The 21,679-nt window shown below is 37.8% G+C and overlaps 1 protein-coding gene across 1 annotated transcript in view; it reads left to right on the plus strand.

Annotated features, from left to right (window-relative positions):
- znf609b (zinc finger protein 609b) overlaps nucleotides 1-21,679 on the plus strand; it is a 60,892-nt gene that overhangs the window by 25,413 nt on the left and 13,800 nt on the right. The window contains 2 exon segments of the mRNA XM_048185574.1: nucleotides 18,388-18,435; nucleotides 18,437-18,614. Of these exon segments, the coding sequence (XP_048041531.1) occupies nucleotides 18,388-18,435; nucleotides 18,437-18,614 (226 nt within the window).

Here is a 21,679-nt window from a genome sequence, read left to right on the forward strand (position 1 = left end):
CACATAAACCTTTTAAAACTGTAGTTTAAAATAAACGAATTCTTATTTCTATATTTATGGGGAGTTGATAGACTCCCCTGGTATTTGTTCTCCATTTGAAAACATTAGACTTTGTAAATTTATTTTGCCCGTTTTTCATATTAATGCTGTTGTTATAAACAAAAATATTCAATTAGGATTATTAAGCTACACTAAAGTAGTAATGTTTTTTTTTTTTTTCAGGCAGTTTAGAATGTTTTGTGTTTCTTTAAAAAAAAAAAAAAAAAAAATGTTAGAATTATTTTTACATGCTATATTTGTTACCTGTTTGTTTACCTGATCAAAGGTTTTATTTAAAAAGACACTTCAGTGACAGTGCGCTATATATTTTTATTTTTTGCACTCTTTCAGACTCAAAAATAAAACCGATAAATATCGTTCTGTATATTGGTTGTGAGGCACATAAACATGCAAAGAGTTGGTATCGGTTATAAAAAAAAATTCAATATCGGTTGATCTCTAGCTGTTACCCACAATGCAGTGTGTCTATCTCCAAACTTCAGTAGCAAATGCACTAGAATGTGTAGTAAAGTTTTATTCAAAGAAATCTAAAGTTTCACCACTCATCAGTTGATGGCTGTTTTTTGGTTTTTTGGTTTCTTTTCTTCACATATCGTGTGTTTTCCAGTAGGGTTGATAAACATTCATATTTTATTCTCAGTTTGTTTACTGGGAGATTTGTCAACCAATTAAATTTTTGATGGACTTTACTACATGACATGCTGTTTAATTTGAAATCCCATAAAGCCAATTTTTAGACATCTGTATTTTATTTGTTTGATGATATGTCATTGAACTTAAGCTTTGTCAATCTGTCACAAGCTTTTTTGGCAAATTTAACTTTCTTTTCTTCGAATGAACATATCGTGTCAAAGAGAACCAAATTGTAACTTCCTGATAAACTGGCACAAAAATGCAGAAAAAATGGAGTTGCTGCAGTAGAAGCCAGGGTTGATAAACATTCATATTTTATTCTCAGTTTGTTTACTGGGAGATTGCTTTCAGAGGCGGATGCCTGTTGATTGTGAACGCAGTTCTGGGAGGTAATAATACCTAACCTCTTTTCAGAATGACCAAAACATTTCATGTGAAACGAGATTGGTCCGCTGGTTAGTCCAGTTATGCCGTCCCATTGCGCAAAGTCACGTGACTTTTTTGATGTGCATCAAGGAATTTATTTGGTAAATGTTTCCATTGTAGTTTATGCACACGTTTTATTATTGAATTAAAAAAATGTATCCTCAATCAAGTTTTTTTTTTTATGCACATCTTGGCATTTCCATTCATCATTTTTTAATGCGATATCCCAAAATGTGCGTAAAAATAAGTGGATGGAAACATGGCTACAGGCAGTCACAGAATGCATTGTTTCCATTTATTTAAACAATTATGAATTCTGTTCCATTCTGTAGCTACACTACATTATCGCTACTAAATTAATGTGTTAAACCGATAACCCTAAACATTCTCTGACATTTTCTAAGAAAAAAAAGCTGAATTCTGGTTTTCTCAATGCTGTTATTATTGGAGAGGCTGTCATACACATCTGCAAAGAATATTCATAAAGATTTGTAGTTCCAGCTTTAGTATCATTTATCAAATTTCAAGTCACCCTTCAACAAAATATTATGTGAAAACCATTGCCTAGAGTACAAAATCCCAACAAAGGTGTAATAAAACACTAATCTTTTCAACTCCAGCTGTTTTGCGTGACATTTGTGCCTTGAAGGTTTGCGCGTGAATGGATGTTTTTCTCCTAGCAGTCACCAATCAACATCTTTTGTTCATATTACTAGACCTAAGTTCAGCTCAGAGTTCAGAGAATTGTGAAAAGGCTGTTCCTCCCCTGGCTCTGTATATATGTTGTATCTGTTAGATGGAGTACCACCCACATAGAGTCTTTCCTCTGTTTAGAGGAAGCAGCAGAATGCATTGCGTCCATAAATAGTTGACTTGTGGTTCTCCAGGGAAATCTAGCAGCATGAAAAACAGCATGTCTTGTAAGTGGGTATGAATGTAGGACATTGTTTTGGTTCTGTCATTGTGTACTATTGTACACTAGAACTTTATAAGATACACATAAGATGAATAAAAGATAAACGCATCTTATTATAATGATGACATAATTGCAGTATTCTTAAATCTTTCTTTATCCTGTCTTAGTTCAGTCGTATCGCAACTGATCTGAGCTCATAAAATAAGCTCTAAAAAAAATTTTTTTTTTTTTTTAAATAAGATCATAAATTCCCACCACATCTCAATTTGGTGTTTGAAATCATTCTGACAGTTTTGAAAATGACATTTTTGACATTTTAGAGTATTTTGTCTTGCTAAGGCTCATTTTTTTTTAGCTAACATTTACATTCACACTTGCGTAATTAAATCACAGCTTTATTGAAACTAACACACAAAATATTGTCATCTATCTTGAAGTACACAAACATTCCAAAACAATAGTGGCAAAATTGGTGGAAATGGTGTGATGGAAATGACTGTGACATGTATTTGGAAAACTTGATAATTTTCACTATAAATATTTGTTTTTTATTTCTATTATCATAGTTGTGAACGTCATGCAATGTAATTCATATTTTTATGACTGATTTTCATAGTTGAAGATTGAAAGTTTGCCTCTGGGACAAGGGTAAAACGATAAAATCTATGCATGAAAGGCATTTAAAAACAAGCCAAGATGTGATAAGACCATTTTATCATGGCTGGCATAAAACAAACATAAACGGATCATAACAATGGACATTTGGGAAAATGTCTTATTAATAGACTTGTTTTTCTCCAGGATTGTGGGCCAAAGTTCTAGTTTATGTTGCTGGAGCACTGGATGTTTATTCTGGCACTTAGCAGCGAGTCGTGTTGCTCTTTTTGCATTTGTTGTGAAAAGGTGTATGACGAAGCAGAGTGCTGGAGAGGCTGTGCTTCTGAGCTGCTTATCTGGATTTCCTCTCAGCCCAGCCTTTTCCACAGAGGGTGACCTTGACAAGAATGTGGATTATTATTGAAATAGATACTGTTGTTAGTGAATGACTAGTCACACCAGGAGGTGGTATAATGGAGGAGGGGAAAGAATTTGCTTTTCTAACCCCTCCCCCACGTCTGTATTACTCTTGATCACTCTCACTCTCTGATCTGTTACATACTATTAGTGCCTGGCTTGACATCTGGATCTTTTTTTTTTTCTTTTTTTTTTTTTTGGTCTTCCAACCACCCTTTTTGCAATTTATAAAGCAAGAAAGATGTGGTTTGACAGAGAACTCAAAGCAAGGTGAAATTAGCTTGATCTCTTGTGAATCTCAAACAAACAAGCTGATTTTTTTCACAGATAACGTTCTCACTAGCTGACAAGAACGCTCCTCATTCAAGTATGTGTTATGTCTGTTATTCTAACAGTCCTGAGAAGTACCACATCATTAAACCGCTAGAATGAGCCGCAGTGCTTTCAGCAACTGTTCTTCAGGCTCCGTCATGAAGACAGGTCTTTCCCTCCCACACACACACACACACACACACACACACACACACACACACTCTAGGTGGAAACTTGCAGTATGAATGTAAAGGGGTGTTCATATTGACAGTGACCTGAACATCATTTTACATCTCCTATTTTCTATTTTCAGTCAGTGCGCTTTGCTCTGAAACTACCTCAACAAACTAAGCTATATAGCCTACCTATTTAAATAAATCATAGCCTTTGTAGTTTAATAAACAGACTAAAGGTCCATTCACACTGGGCGTCGGCATTAATGCTTTTCATTTACTTTGAATGGGTGATGTCATGCATTGCCGAACTGAATTGTGGGTTCCGTTGCGTCACTTTGCTAGCTGCAGAAGTTGAAAATTTCTCAACATTTCAAGCGCCAATGCAGGCTTCAGCCAATCAGATTGCCTTATGCAAATACCCTAGCACAGACGCTAGCCAGAGTGGAAAGTAACACTGGAAAGTAATGACTGGCTATGATGGTCACATCAGCGCCAAGCTTCAGACGTTAAAGTCGATGCCCCGTCGCAAATTCGTTTTCTGTTCGATTGACAAGATGATTTGCAAAAGCAATGGCACAAAACACAACGCTAGTGATCTTTTAGGTTCATTACAAAATTGTGAAGGGAGAGATTAGTTTATGTAATTATTGGGAAACACTGATTCGTCATTGTAATTAAAACAGAAATAGACATTTTATATAGAGTGCTATAAAGCAGGATAATTAATCAGTTTAAAGGGATAGTTCACCCAAAAATGAAAATTTGATGTTTATCTGCTTAACGTTACCCCCAGCGCATCCAAGATGTAGGTGACTTTGTTTCCTCAGTAGAACACAAATGATGATTTTTAACTCCAACCGTTGCCGTCTGTCAGTCAAATAACGCTAGTGGATGGGAACTTCTACTATAAGAGTAAATAAAACTTGCATAGACAAGTCCAAATTAAACCCTGCAGCTCGTGACGACACATTAATGTCCTAACACACGAAACGATCGGTTTGTGCGAGAAACCGAACAGTATTTATATAATTTTTTACCTCTAATACACCACTATGTCCAACTGCATTCATCACTCGATTCGTTTGGTCTGATCGCGCTCTGACAGCGGCAGTGATGTCTCGCGCATATACTTCAATGAGAGCAAGATATAACAATATATGGCGGTAATGCACAATTTTAGTTTGTGATCTAGTAAGAAGACACTGCGCTGCTTCAATACATTGCAGGTTGTCAAAACGTAAAACAGAATGTAGAAAAAGAGGTTAGCTACTGGAAAAGCTAAACTGTTTTAAAAGCAACTGAGCTTCTGTCAAGCTAGTGAAAAATGTAGTTAAGTTAGTAACATCGTAGTTAGCTACTCTCCAACACTGTGTATATTTTTAAGATGCACTTTTATTTTGACACTCATGTTAGCCCAACCCGATCTCACGGCAATTTGTACGTATTTTACGAGTTGGCTAAATCGTTTTTTGCTAAATCGCCACATTTGCAAGCAATCTCTGTTGACTGTTCTACACATTTCTGTCAAAGAGCACATTCTCGTTTAAACCGTACATCGTGATGCAGCAACCTAGCAGTACTTTCAATGGCAGCCAAAAAAATTAACACAACGTACAACGTACGTACAGCGTACAGCAATGTGTTAACATCTGGTGATTTAATCACTGTCAGTGTGAATGCCCCTTGAGCCATGTTCCCAAAAAATCAGCAATGTTTTATCTTGCTTTTTCAATAAACAGAAGTAATAATAATGAAGTTAAAATTCCAAAGGTGGCCTTTTACACATCAGTGCAGAATTATCTTCGATACTTCTGTAAATCCTTTCTTTTTGCAGCTTCAATAAATGCTCTCAGGCGTCCATTTTCTCTGGCAGCAGCTATGAGGAATGCAGGTCGCCACTGTCGCTCAGCTCAGGGGCCTTCCCTCTTCCCCTCCAAGCCTCCCACAGGCCTGTAAACAATAATGGGCATGAGCCCAAGCTAACCAGCTGCATGGAGGAGGCCAAATGAGGCAGGATGGGGGATGGTCAGACACGACCGAGCCATGTTGAGAGAATGGCGCTCAAAACACCTGCTGTGCAGAAGCCAGTCCACTAACCAACCAAATTTTCAAAGCAGAAGGTGAAGTGCAAGCAAATGCTCACTGTGGCTGTTTTATGGTAGTGGTTGTCTTGTTTTATTTTAGCCTAATTTTGTTTTATTCAGATCATTGCCATCGCCATTTTTATATGTCAGACAAATGACGTTGGCTGTTGCAGCATGAACATTGAATTTTTACTTGACTTAAAAACCTTGGCGTCCAATTCCAGTGTGGTGTTCATTCCCTTTGGGTAGATCTCCCACCTCTTTAAGATGCTTGCAGAGGAGTTTGATTTTTTTTTTACAGATATGTTAACATGAGAAAAACAATCCTTTCTTCATTATATCTAGTACCTTGCGCTGAAAAGATTTCATGGGGTGCGCAATATGGCAAAGAAATGTATCACTATTTTCATGATCATGATCTTATCAACATTCTTTTTCATGTTTGTCTTTAAGACTATTTTGCAAGTCACTGAGCAGTACAACAAATCTAATTTCCCTATTTTAAAAATTTCACCTGCAAGATTTTGAATAATTAAGAATCACGATTTATTTGCTTCAAACAGAGATCATGATTCTCCCACGACTCTGAACAGTCAACTAAACAAAATAACATGGTAATTTATGAGAGGTTCTGACAAAATGTTAATTGCTGCAGTCTATTTAATATATTTAATTAAAAAAATGGGTTGAATGAATGATTCAATGACTGACTCATAAATACTTCAAATTGTTTCATTACTGAATGAATCAGTGTTTTTGAACAAATCTCTTGAATGAATGATTCAATGACCAATACATTTTTAACAGTTCACTTGTCGCCACCTACTGGTGTAACGATGTAATCGATACAGTCGTTATTTGAAGCGTTTACTCTATTTTGATCACTACCGTAGACATCCGTGTTTATATCTGAGCTATAAACGTTTGTCTAGTACTCCTATGGTAATTTTGAATTATTATTGTTGAATAAAGGAACAATACTATTTGGCCATTCCCCTCACTTCCTTAGAACTGTCCAACCGTGTCTGTTTTTAAACCAACAGCCTTCAAGTTTGAAAGCTTTTATCTCACCATCCAATTCAGAGAACAAAAAGGACATATGTAGGCATGCTGATGGACAACATAATGTTTTCAGTGCTTGAAATAAGCCTAAGCTCAGTTGATCAGCATAGGTCATCTGTTATCTTGGAAAGCGCAGAAGCAGTTAAGTAAAGCTGACAGATTACTGCCTCAGAGCTACAGTCCAGCTGCTATCAGAGCAGAGCAGTTGAATTTCAGCTGTGGTTTAGTTTAACTGTCTTTGCTTCATGTTTTTGTGTGTTTAGTTGTGCAGGGCAGCTTCACACTAGAGTTATCAGATGTTGTCAGTTTTTATTAATAAACTGATTTACTGAACAAGCTTGGTCTGACAATATATTGTTGCAAGCGGCAGCAACACAGACTGCAGTTTTTGGTGCTGTTGTAAATGAGGGAAGATATTTGAAGTGTTTACACATTTGGATGCAAAATATGTTAGCAATATATTTTAGAATAAGGTTAGAATTTTTGCACTCTGAGTCTAGTCCCCTCTGTCTATTTGATGCATATGTGTGTGCTGGTGCTGTGCCGAATTTTGACCCCCTGCCAAATTATTACCCCCCTCATTGAAGTCGCTACCTTTTCGCCTAATCTTATCCCCACCCCTAATCCTAACCCCTTCCCCACACCTACTCCTAAACCTACCAATACTAGGGGGGTAATAATCTGGCAGGCGGGTCGAAATTCAGCACAACACTGACACTCTTTCGATGAAGTCTGCAAAGTTAAAAAGAGACTCGTTTGCTGTTCAGCATAATCCTTTATGTGAAATGGAAATACTTGCATGAATTTGTGACATTTACAGGCAAGTATACAACTGTAAGATGTGAATTCAATGGATTAGGACACTTTTTCCAAGTCATCTCAATGGCAAAAAAGGTCCCAATTAGGGCTGGGCGATATATCGCATGCGATTGTCACGCGCATTTCGTCAGAAAGCCGGTTCCCTGATTACCGCTAAATCGCCATCACCTGCTTTCAAATGGAGCGGCATTTAATAGACAGAGCCGTAGTTCACTGAAAAGCTACGCAATATCATGTTCATATCGCAGATGAATCGCCTTCGATAATGAACGCGATATTGCGTGGCTTTTCAGTGATCTACGGCTCTGTCTATTAAATGCCGCTCCATTTGAAAGCAGGTGATGGCGATTTAGCGGTAATCAGGGAACCGGCTTTACTGACAAAATGCGCGTGACAATCGCATGCGATATATCGCCCAGCCCTAGTCCCAATCACCCTGAAGTTGAGTAAAATGTGTCTCAAATGCATTAAACAACACACGCAACTGGTAGCAGGGCATGTCATGTAGGATTATGATTTAGTTTCAAGCGCTTAATATAAAGCACGTCATGTAAAGCATCATGTTTAAGACAACTTGGATCTTGCACTTATCCAGCAGCAGCTCACTCTGTGTCCTTCATTATTTGTGTTCACAACATCAAAGTATATCGATGTAAACTTTTTGTCCCATCCTAAAGGGGAGCTGAAAGTTTGAAATTGCATTCCGCTCATGCAGTGGTTAAAACAACACTGTATTTATTACTGTATTCGGTACACATGCGTACGAATACGTGTACCATTTCACGCCTAGGTTCATCCCTTTCATGCCTCGGTTGAAATTGCGGGATTCCTGAAATGCAGTCCAAATTCAAAATATTGTTTGCCCCACCCTCTCCTCCTCAGACTCGACGCTCTCGCGGGTTGCCAGTTTGAAGACACGCAACAGGAGCGAGCTCAATTGACATTGGAAGGCGAGGAGACCGTAAGATAAATAGTTGATTTATGATGAGTTGATATCGCATTTTAATATGCTTCCGTTCATAGAGATTTTTAGATGGATGCTGAGGCTTTTTAGGTCTGGTAGAATCTGCAATCTCTCTCTGACCCAGTTTGTTCACTGGCTTCCATGGCTGCAATTCGCTGCATGTGTTTTCGGCCGACTGGCAACCCGGGGTGGTGAAATACTATTGGGTAAATTGGCAACGCACGGTCTTGCACAGACCAAAACAAAAATAGAAATTCCGACATGGCTGTAGTAGGGCTGGGCGATATATCGCATGCGATTGTCACGCACATTTCGTCAGTAAAGCCGGTTCCCTGATTACCGCGAAATCGCCATCAATCGCCATTCATCAGATGAATCGCCTTCGATAATGAACGCGATATTTCGTAGCTTGTCAGTGAACTACGGCTCTGTCTATTAAATGGCGCTCCATTTGAAAGCAGGTGATGGCGATTTAGCGGTAATCAGGGAACCGGCTTTACTGACGAAATGCGCGTGACAATCGCATGCGATATATCGCCCAGCCCTAGGCTGTAGCAATGGTTTTCAGAGAAACGAGTATGTGAACTCAGCGTGTTTAATAAATATCTACAAACATATTATGGTATTTTTATGCTTTAGTAGAGTCAAAAAACTTACATAGAGCACCTTTAACTAATTTTGTTGTCTTTTTGTTATATAATACTTGATATTTCGGTAACACTTTACAATAAGGTCTCATTTGTTAACATTGCTTAATACATTAACTAACATGAACTTATGTTAATAAAAAATACAGTTCATTGTTTGTTCATGTTAGTTCACAGTGCATTAACTAATGTTAAGAAATACAACTTTTGTTTTTAGTCAAGTATTAGTAAATGTTGAAATTAACATTGACTAAGATTAATAAATGCTGTAGAAGTATTGTTCATTCTCAGTTCATGTTAACTAATGAAACCTTATGGTAAAGTGTTACCAATATTTCTATCACAGTATGGGTGTTGTTTGTACATAAAAATATATAGCTTAATTCTATATTTTAGGAAGGGCTACTATTTGCAAAAAAAATTTGGAAACCTTTCATCTAGGATATTGTATACTCAAGTACTATAAAGGGTTAGAATGAAAACAATCTGGCCCAACTCGCTGTTAATCACGTGTAATTATGTCTGATTGTTTGCCATCGATGAGCAAGTTTCATTCTTTGTATGGATTTTTTGGGGGGCATTTTCAAACTCAAGTGATCAAGCCAGGTGGGAAAACAGCTTGAGTTATTCTGTTCAAGCTGCAGATGTTTCCAGTTGAGACTGATGGGTCAAGGACGTTACAGAGCCCATCATGCATGTGTGCTGATTGCCTGTTTATTAGGCTCCATCGATTCCATCTTCAACATTTCACCCTCGGGCACTGCTATCATTCTCAGATTGATTCTTGCTGTTTTGTGTTTGGAGTCATAAAAGGCAATTGTTTTATTCCCCCTCTATTAGCTTTTCTACAGATGTCTTCTGGGGAATGCAGAATCTGTCCTCTTGGCAACAGGCGTATAAGCCAGACACCAGGCTCCAAAGGCTTTCTGAGGCAGATCTTCCTCTGCCTGCGGAAAATGTCTTTATCATCTATAAAAATCACTTCCGTATATGCGGCTCTAACGGAAGGCTAAGCATCAGTGAACTGGATACTGGGGAGTGGTAATAATTGTTTTTTAATTAGCCAAGAATAAATCTCTGCCGTTGTGGTTTTGATGCATTTCGGTTCCCTGCCTTTGAATCTCGAGCTGTGCTGGTTATTAAGCCAAAACAGGAATGCAGAAACACTGTTTTCTCTTACTTGGAAGGGGTGATGATATAATCTTTTCTCATTGTTTGTAAAGATGTCTGTAAGAGACCTCAGGATGATTCTCTTTTTAGACCCTGTTTGTTTAGTGCATCTCCACAGACGGCTGAAGATTAAGCTGTTTCATCTGGCAACTGCTGTGAAGATTCGTCTCATCTCCTGTGGCCGCTTCGCCTTTTTCCTGGCTTAGTGAAGTTATTGGTTTCTCTGCGAGTGAAATGGAGTTGAGCTTTGAACTCTTAAGTATGCATGGCTTCTGCTTGCTTCTGCATTCTTTAGGACTGAGTTGTACTTCCACTCTTGTGCAACTGGCTCGTAGTTCGTCCTCTATGTGAAAGTGGACTATTGCTCACATTGTAGGGGTTTTATGAAATGCACTATACACATCAGTTTTCTTTCTCAATTGTTTACGTTCACTTAAGACATAATTGACTGTGTTTATGAGGATACAAGGGCATTGTGACATGATTTTTAGTGTATGTTTCCGTTAAAGCACAAAAAGTCGAGAAAGAGAACCGAATTTGGTGTTTGCTTTCAGAATTGAGCACTCTGTGTCTTCTTGCGATTGAATGCTTTAAACTCGCTTGAATGTTTGAACTGATCGGACTTAATGTTTGACTCAGTGTTTGAACCATTGCGTCTGTTATGGATCACTGATCAATACGATCCCATACGTAGCCTAGTTGACATTGCACATCCAGTGACTATTGCGGATGCGCATATTGTCGATACTGAAACGATACATCCTAATCTAAATCAAGCAACATTGGATATTTCATTATGCATTCTCATTTCTGTATGCTTTTAGATTCAGATTACCTTTTTTTCTGTAGGGCTGGGCGATAAACGATATCATTCCGAGATCGTGATACAATTTATGTCGATGACGATGACAACCATTTTATCACACAGCAGAAATAAACGCCACAACAGCCAGTCAGTCTGCAGGGAGCAAGTGAGGGAAATGAAAGCGAACTTGCGATACCCTCCAAAGCTGAGGAAATTGTTGGGAAAAAAAAAAAGGTATCAAAAAATCAATCATATGGAGATGGTTTGGGTTTCTTAAAAGTGAAAAAAAGCTAAGGGCCGGTTCACACAAACGCAAGATGAAGGTCAGTGGAACAAAAACTTTTTAACTTGAGTGCCGCTTTTTTAGAACGGAGTATCACGCACGAGATGCTACAAAAGACACAAGTGAAACAGTCAAACACATCTGTCTAGCACAGGTTTGCATAAAAAAAAAAAAACTATGGAAAAGTAGCACACAGGAATGCAAAAATGCATTCTGCGTGAACCGGCCCAGACAGTCTGCAAAATACACTATATCGCCAAAAGTATTGAGACACCCCTCCAAATCATTGCAAAATGTTCCAATCACTTCCATGGCCACAGGTATATAAAATCAAGCACTAGGCATGCAGACTGCTTCTACAAACATTTGTGAAAGAATGGGTCGCTCTCAGGAGCTCAGTGAATTCAAGCGTGGTACCGTGATAGGTTGCCACCTGTGCAATAAGTCCATTCGTGAAATTTCCTCACTACTAAATATTCCGCAGTCAACTGTTAGTGGTATCATAACAAAGTGAAAGCAATTGGGAATTTGTAAAACTGAAAAATTTGTAATTAAAGGTGCCCTAGATTCAAAAATTGAATTTACCTCGGTATAGTTGAATAACAAGAGTTCAGTACATGGAAATGACATACAGTGAGTCTCAAACTCCATTGTTTCCTCCTTCTTATATAAATCTCATTTGTTTAAACGACCTCCGAAGAACAGGCGAATCTCAACATAACACCGACTGTTACGTAACAGTCGGGGTGTACGCCCCCCAATATTTGCATATGCCAGCCCACGGAGCACTATCAAACTCATTCAGAATCAAATGTAAACATCCAAATAAATACTATACTTACACGATTAGACATGTTGCATGACGAACACTTTGTAAAGATCCATTTTGAGGGTTATATTAGCTGTGTGAACTTTGTTTATGGTGTTTAAGGCAAGCGCGAGCTCTTGGGGCGTGGAGCACGAGATTTAAAGGGGCCGCGTACCCTGAATCGGCGCATTTATAATGATAGGCAGTTAAAAAAATTAATAAAAAAAAAAAACTATGGGGTATTTTGAGCTGAAACTTCACAGACACATTCAGGGGACACCTTAGACTTATATTACATCTTTTGAAAACATGTTCTTCGGCACCTTTAAGTTATATCATTAACCTTACTTTCATGTTATAAGTTAAACAGATGTTATATTAAACTTAGTCTTGTCAACATTTTGGAAATCGTTTTTGTGTTCATTGAGATATTGTTTAAAATGTTACTTTTCAAAGGGGGTGTACTCATTTACGCCGAGCACTGTAACGCTCACATTTCATGATTTTTCAAACATAATGTAATGCCTTTGAAATTACTGGTAAATACCCCTACCTTCATTCTTTTAACTCTTCTATTGGTACTGCATTCCCCATACTGTAGTGAAGATCAAGTCAATATTGTGTAAAATAATTTTGCAGTTCCTTTAATTTAATGTCCATCTTAATTGCTGTCATTTTATCATTATATATATTTATATTTATATTTAAAACCCAGTCAGCCACTACCTACCTATTACAGAGTTCAGGTAATGCATATGCAGAGAATAAGTTCTGATCTGTAGTCAAACATCTCTAACTAAAGAGCAGTCTTCCTCACACTGCAGTTTATTTTAGTCAACAACCACCCACTTAAACACTAAGGCACTGACCAAAACATAAAGTTACCACCCACAGTTCGCTTTGTTTTACATGCAGTAGATATTTATTTGAAACGGATATCTTGTACTTGTTAAAAGTGCCTCCTAATGAAACTCTTTCAGGGACTATCCTTCAAAGATTTAATGCCTACCTACTTGATGTTAACTTGGTAAATTTGGCAAATCGTTTTTTCCTCAGAAGTGCTCAGACTATTTCCAAGTGAACTGATAAAAGACATCTTAAAACATTGGGAAAGTTCGTTCCAGGTTTCTGAGAATAAACGCATTAGTCGCTCCGCAAATGGACTGAGCGTGGGTGTGCCATCTAAGGCTTAGACTGCTAAAGAATAGGCTCTTTATCATCATTTCTTCATGTCTCTTTCATTTCTTCTATCTTGTTTTAGGCTATGTTGGTGTTTTGCAAGAGAATTAAAAGCATCTGTGCTTAACCAAGATGACTGACATTTGGGCAAGTTTTAGAAATCACATTGAATTCTCATCTCAGGAAAAGATTAGGTTGAAGAACTGGAATTTTATTTAATTTGAAGGCCTTCATTTTTTCCTACCCTTCTTTGTATGCGTATGACAGTTGTTTTCTGCCAAGGGTCTGTTGGCAATACAGCCAGATTGAGGCACATGGCATCAAAACCACTTGGAGGTTTTTTTCATTTACATTCTAAAGGCTTGTGTGTCAGTATCGGCGGTACGTGCAGATGTGCTCTCATTATTCATCACTATTAAAAGTCTTGAATGCGCTCATTGATGTATAGCAGAGTGCATCCATATCCTGTGAGGTAATTGCTTGATGAATGTGGTACGGTGGATATTAGGGCTCTAAGTATATTTGAACGGCCTGTAGTGTGTTTGAGCATGTCTGTGTGTTTTCTGGGAGAGCTGACAGCTGGATGTTTGCTCGTCTGTTGTGTCAGCGCACCAGCTACCACTCTGGCGAGTCACGCATAATCATAAATCAGCAGGCGATTGAGATGACATGAGTTTCTCTCGCTGGTGTGATGTTTCATGCAGGAGGCAAAAACAGTCATGGAGCTTCTGAACCTGTTGCGATAACAGGCCATTAGGCACAATTCAGACATGCTTCGAAATTTTTCCACATAATCTTCCTCCTCGTCATGAGGTTCCATCATTCAGATCCTTTAGCATGATGTATTATACTCTATTTTGTATTATAAGGCCTTATAGAAGTCTCATGCTCACCAAGGCTGCATTTATTTGATCAAAAATACTGTGAAAACATATGTGAAACAATATTTTAAAATGCAATTTACTCAAATGGCAAAGCTGAATTTTCAGCATCATTATTCCAGTCTAAAAGTCCCCCTGCAGTCAATAATTTTATCCCTTAAAACTCATCTTCGATAATCAAAATGACATATTTGAAAGTTTTTTTCCCGTGAATTTTCCCTTAAAATCTCTTGAATGTAACTGTACACCCATGCTTCATTTAGTATATGCTGATCCATGAATATGCAAATTAGTCCCCACCTCAACTCAATCACAGCAGCTCGGACAACCTGATCCACTTGGTCAACTGTAGTAAACGCTACACAATGGCAAGTGGAAATTCTGGTTTAATTCAGCCATATATGTTTGAACTAGAAACTGATTTAAAAGCAGAAGAGGAAGAGCAAATTATACAGGTTGTTCTACAAATTGACGTATCAGAATGGTATTGCATTATATGTAGGCACGGGCCGGTATGATATTTTGACGGTATGATTACCTTAAGCAAAAATATCACGGTATAGCGATTACAGCTTAAAAATGTATTTTTTTTTAATGTCTGGGTAAAAAACAACTTTTTTTTTTTTTTTTTTCCCCATTGAATGCATATTTTATTTTATTAAGCAACATACAGAATGTTTGGAACAGTAGTAAACATGTCAGGTTAAATAATTAAATACAATTAATTGAATTCTAAAATAAGAACAAATAAACAAATTGCAAATAATAGTGCAAATACAATAAAATAAAGAAAAAATGAAATAAACATGGCCTTAAGTTTTTCAGATGGGTCTAACTGTATATTCAGGTAAGAAATACTACAGAAATTAAAGTAATCAAATGTAAAATAACACTGGATCATTTTCATTTTAAAAATTAGATTAATGCTTACAATTGAAGTTACAAAATATATTCAGTCAAGAGCAGCAAGTGAGTCTTTTATTCTTTGATTAACATGACAGACAGCAGCAGGTTTATTAGGCTGCTGTCACTTTAAGAGTTTATGCACTGATCCAATATACTGTTACACAACAGATTACATTCAAAAACTGACTGTATTTACCTGAATACTCGGCAAGATGGGAATTTTGACACAATTTAGTATGTATTTGACTGTTTAAGAGCAATAAGCCACAAAAAAGAAGTCAATTCGGTTTACGCGAACTGTTTGAGAGGCGACTTTATGAGAGTGCCACTTATATAGATCAGTGGTGCACATGCTTTTGGTGTGAGCTCGAAACCTGCGGCAATGACTGAAATTATGCCCAATACAAGCACTATTCAACCGGAGCGAATGAGACGTGTGAGTGAGAGGAGGCAGGTGTGTGTCAATTCACCGTCGGAGAGAGGGGAGAGTAAGAACACGCAGCTGGTATTGCTGTATCGTTACTGCAGAAAAGGAGTATTGAAACCGTTTCAGATATTTCAGTATTGATACAGAACGAAAGATACAGATCTGATGAATTTGCACATGGTTTGTAAAAACACCTCATAGACATATAAAAAACATTAAAAACTTGATTTTCACCACAGGGGATCTTTAAGTGTATGAGTGCGACTGCATTTCCCAAGTGAATATTTACTTTCTTGACCCACTGCAGTGCTGATCAGTTTTTGGTTTACACTATGCAATTTCTTTCTCATATTGTCACTTTTGTGACTTCATGTGAAGAATATTCTACATGGAGTCCTGGAGGGTAAACATGTGACAGCAGATATTTTCTCTGGTAGGCAGTGTGTGTACGATTCGACTTAAATCATATAATGTTTTATTCACATGTAATGTTAGATTTACTCATAAAAGCCTCTCATTTGCTGCTAAGCGAGTGTTAATTTTGGACCTTGACTTCAGTGTTTCTAAAGTAAACAACTAAATATAATTACAATCATGTAATATTCGCCAAAATATCTCCATTTTGTGCCAATGTTTACTCCTCTGCATGCCAGCGGTGGGACACATGCCCTAACACTGATGATCCCTGGTTATTAATATACTTAGTCATCTTTTCTTTTTCTTTTTTTTTTTCTTCTTTTTTTATTATTGCATAGAATTGCATTTTTAACAGGAAATATGTATTAAAAATATAGCTTTTAGGACTAGTTAAACTGTATGGCATGTTACTAGAAGGAATTATTACATGTTTTTTTTTTCTCTTTTTTCTTCTTTAAGAGTTGGGATTGAATCTTGTCAATTAAGAGTTCAGAAACTCAGTGTTTACAGTTGCTGGTGTCAGCATGACTTATTCTTAGGATAATTTTAAAGCTTGAATATAGGGCATCTTTCTCTCTTCCTTTTAAAGGCAAAAAGTGTATTTTTTTTGTGTGTGTGTTTAGTGGCATTGATGTGATTGTCGGCTATATTTTCAGGTATTTTGGACTTTTGCGAACTAGTCCTAGGTTTTTGGCCCGATCGGAAACCAACCAGTGCAACAAGATTCTCTAGAGACTAATTGTCAATAATTATCAAAAAAAAAAAAAAAAAATTGAAATTTCAATTCAGTCTCTAAGGACCACCAAAACGTTCGAAGTGGGCGGAGCCACTTTTACTAAATTGGCTGTAACTTATGAATGTAATTAGATATTTTCACCAAACTTAGAACTCTGGTGTATGGGCTCAATCTTTGGTCACATGAAAAAAATGTCCACTTGTTGGCGCTATAACTTGGAATTTGGCATGCAGTGACTTTGTCCAAGGTGCCATGATTGTCTATGGTCTATCTCGAAAAACATGGCCACCATCGGCCAATGAAATTTGAGCACCTATCAGACAAGGTTAATGGCGGCCAATCGGAATGAAACTTGCTTGGCCTGTTTGATTCACGGCCCTAGAGGCCTGTGAGAAATTGGAAAGAAATCGGCCACCAGAGGGGGCCTTCGCATTTTTCTTGTGCGTAAAGGATTGTAGATCACGTGAATTTTTTTTTTGTTTGTTTGTTTGTTTGCTTTTCTTTTCTTTTCTTTTCTTTTCTTTTCTTTTCTTTTCTTTTCTTTTCTTTTCTTTTCTTTTCTTTTCTTTTCTTTTCCTCACACACGCTGACGACCTTCATACCACATGGTAGAATACCATCATCCTCATTCTGAGCAACTTTGCCTCTAGGACTGCCGCTGTTCATCGACTTGTTCATTAAATATTAGAGATTATTTAAAAGAACAACTTTGGTGAACTAGTCCTAGGTTTTTGGTTCAACCTCAATAACTGTTAAAAAGCTTTATAAACCATATATTTCCTATGGTAAATTGCCTGTATTGGCTGTAAATGGTCTTTTCCATCTATGATCGAGATGGTTACAGGCTTGCTAATCAAAACATTATCCCCCGGTTTCACAGACAAGGCTTAAGCTAGTCCTAGACTAAAATGCATGTTTGAGCTGTTTTAACTGAAAGAAACTTGTACTGACAGATCTTAAAATATGTCAGTGCCATTGTTTTGTCTCAAGATGCACACCAGTAATGTTGTTTCTAGTGTACATGTATAAAAGCTACTTAAATTGAACTAAGACCTAATCCTGGTTTAGGGTAAGCCCTGTCTGTGAAACCGGGCCTATACCTTTTTACGCATGTGCTAAAAATGCCTTGAAGCGCTTGAACCCCGATAATTGCTGCTCGCAACTATATTCATAATAATAATATTGCATGACCTCAGAGACTGCAGATGTAGGAGATGGATCATTCACAAAGTGATTTTTTTGTTGCCCTATGAAGCAGCTTGCCATATTCATGCCGGTCTATTTCTGTCCATTCTGGCTGGTGTCCATCGTGGCCCCTGAATGCAGGTAGGGTCAATTAGAGCACCTGAACACACAGGCTCGTTTATTCAATTGAGGTGCTGTGGCTGTGTTCACACTGTGAGATGATGTGGTGTCAGTGAGCATGCTGTGTGGGCCCTGTTCCCCTGGAGTGAGGCTTAAGCAGCTCAAAGCATCTCTGGCTCTTAATGAGGTCCACCATCCAGCAGGGTGCAGGTCAGGTCCTCTCTGTAACAGCCTTCATAAAATGGTCTACCTTAAGGGCATGTGCAGATGCTCTCCATGTGTCATTTATTTCCTGTCTGAGATCCACCAGCGCTTATCTTCCTTGTTTTGTCTCTCTCTCTTGCTGTTTTTCTTCAGATGGAGTCTCCGGTCTCCACCCCGGCCCCTCCACCGCTTCACCTCCTTCGCCTCTATGGGAAACAGTGACATCGCCTCTCCTTGTGAGCAGCTTATGGTGCGCACGCGCTCGGTGGCTGTCAACACATCTGATGTGGCCCTGTCCACAGAGCCAGAGTGCCTGGGACCTTGTGAGCCGGGCACCAGCGTCAACCTGGAGGGCATTGTGTGGCAAGAAACTGAGGACGGTAAGAAAACACCATGTGTGATTATAAGATGAGGTTGCGAGTGATTAGCCAAACTTTTAATTGAACTTGCAACAAAGTCTGATGCAGCTAACCTGGTAATCTAAAGGCAAGATTATCTGAAATAGATTATATATTTTGAACAACAGGGGGAAAGGATGATTTACATAGTGTCTGTGGTTGGTTGTAAAGAAAATTTCGAAATTTGTATAGATTGTGATCAAAATACTGTACTTCTGCTCATGCATATCTAGTTTACTCCAACAAAATTCTGGTCACTAACTTGCCACAATATGGGAAATCCAGTGATTTGTTGTTCCCCAGAGTTCAGTGTATCAATGCAGTATCTTTGTTTCCAAGTGGAAAACAAGCCAATCATGATATTTTGTATGCACACAAGCATGTAACTTTGTTGGCACAAAGTAGATAAAAAGGAGATCAAAACATGCTAGTGTTATAAAAAAGAAAACGGTGAGTTCAGTCATGAAACTGCTTATTCTCAATTTAGATTGTAAAAGATTTATAGAACCCAAAAAGATTTATTCAACCCTGGTGATGGTTGAGGAAAGACCCCGATCCCATTGTAAATTACTTTGGCTCAGTTTACACCTGGCATTAAGAAGCATTTTGGTCGATCGGATCACAAGTGGAAACAAAATACAGGTGTAAACGGTGTCTAAAATGTTTTGAGCATGTCTACTTTTGACCACTTCCAGAGGTAGTGGTCAAAAGTAGCACATTACACCAGATTGCTTTCGTGGTGAAGAAACTCATGTGGTCAAATATGTTCGAACAGCCACAAAAGACCTCCTACTCTCTGTCTACTGACCGAATGCACAAACATTATGGGAAGCGCACTAGCCAGACGGGATTTAAACTTTGTAGGCTGAAGACCCAGGTTTGTTTTGAAGACAAAAAACGTACTAAGCACAATGTTCTCTCACCATTACTGATTTCTTACACACACTCGGTGTTCGGCGTGGTCTTATGGTTGTCAGAGCAGAAATGAAAGCTGCTGCTGCTGCTATCCCTATGTTTTTCCGTCATCTCCGGTTGTGTTTATATGTAAATTGTGTCTCATTTCATCCATTCGAAAAAGCCCACATACATTTACCTGCCCATAGACCCTCCCCTCGAAGAAATCAGGACAGAAGTGGTTGAAGTTGGACAAAAGGGACTGATTTAAACACCAGGTGTAAACGGAAATGTCTCCCTTGTCTACTTTTAACCCAATTGTCTAAAACACATCTTAAAGGTGCAATATGTAAGAATTTTGCAGTAAAATATCCAAAAACCACTAGGATCAGTGTTATATATTTTGTTCACTTGAGTACTTACAATATCCCAAATGTTTCCAACTATTTGTAAATCGTGAGAAAATTGCAATTTTAAACCAAGGCTCCGGGACGTGTGAGGAGTCGCCTGTTAATTGCGTCATACCCGCGTTACCCTCGGTTTCCGGTTTTATTTTGTAGAAACCATGGAAACACCAAATACTCTTTAATATTTACATGTTTTAAAGGCAAGGGAACAACCGTTTTGATATTTATGGACAGAAAGCTAATTATTGTTTATATAGCTCAACACGTTTAGTCTTATTGTTTATTTTCTTGATTTTTTGTGAGTACCATGCTTTACCATGCCTCAGAGAAAAACACTATTTTGTGAAGTAGCTAACATAGCATAATCAGATGCAGCTTTATTTTTAGTAACAGTAATACAGCAATTTCTCCATCATATAATGTTTTAAAATTAATTGCCTGCCATTTATCAACACAAGCCATCCAGCATTTAATATGATACTCTTAAATCAATCTATCTTACTGCAGTGTGTAACAGTGTCTCACAGCAGCCGCCGAGCGAAGAGAGTAACATTTTAACATAATTTTCAACACACCAAATGTATCTAATATGATAAACAGAGCTGTGTTACCTCATACTCATGACCGGAAAAGCGGAAGTGGCATAATAAAAGTTCTGCTGCTCGTGAGGCGTGTGTTGATCAATCGCTCCAGCTCCTCGTTCAGCTCCCAAAACACTCGGTCCTGCTCTGCTTCATACTACAGTAACGTCAATAATCTCATCCATGAACATGACTTCTTCCCGAGTCCTATCCCAATTCTTTTCCACCAGCCGTTGAGGTGAAGACCACATGTCCCAAGATTCCGTGCTCAAACTTGGCATCATCAAGCTACGCCTTTGTTTTGAATAGGCCTCTCGCCGTCTAGCGGACAGAAAATATTGCATATTGCACCTTCAGTACCAGGTGTAAACAGAGCGTTTGAGTAATATCTAAAAGCGTTATATAAATTCTTCATTCATTCGCTCATTGTCTGTGTACAGTTTGAATTATTCATTGGTTCATATGCATATAATTAATTTGTCAATTTGTTCAAAAAAAAAAAAAGAAAAAAGAAACCAACAAAAACTGAAGCCAAGATACTATTCACAGAAGTAGATGCTTCAATATTTTTGTCAGCCTCCTGCAAGTGTTTCTCATAGAAGACAAAATAACTGGCAGCAAGTTGATGCAAATGATACTTCAGAACAACACAGTTACTGAGATTAACAAAAAAAGTCATGGGGATACAAAAACTATTTAGAGTCTAGAGAACAATTTAGTTTGTTTGGAACAGGATGATATGGTGATATGGAAAAAATATATAATTTTTTTTTTTTTAGGCAGGATCACGATCCAAGGTCTTATCTCAGTTCTGTTGGTTAACTTGGTTTATAAGACTATTTTGCAAGTCTGAGCAGTAGAGCCAAACTAATTTCCCTATTTCAAATATATATATATCCTTAAAAGATAAAAGAAAGAATGACAGGCCAAAGTACAGTACCGGTCAACCGTTTGGAAACATTACTATTTTTTTTATGTTTTTGACAGAAGACATCTCTTATGCTCATCAAGCCTGTATTTATTTGATCAAAAATACAGAAAAAAACAATAATATTGTGAAATATTATTACAATTTAAAATAATGGTTTTCTATTTTAATATACTTTAAAATGTAATTTATCTCTGTGATGCAAAGCTGAATTTTCATCAGCCATTCTCCTCAGGG

The sequence above is a fragment of the Megalobrama amblycephala genome, linkage group LG3 (genome assembly GCF_018812025.1).
Source record: "Megalobrama amblycephala isolate DHTTF-2021 linkage group LG3, ASM1881202v1, whole genome shotgun sequence".
Classification (NCBI taxonomy): Eukaryota; Metazoa; Chordata; class Actinopteri; order Cypriniformes; family Xenocyprididae; genus Megalobrama; species Megalobrama amblycephala.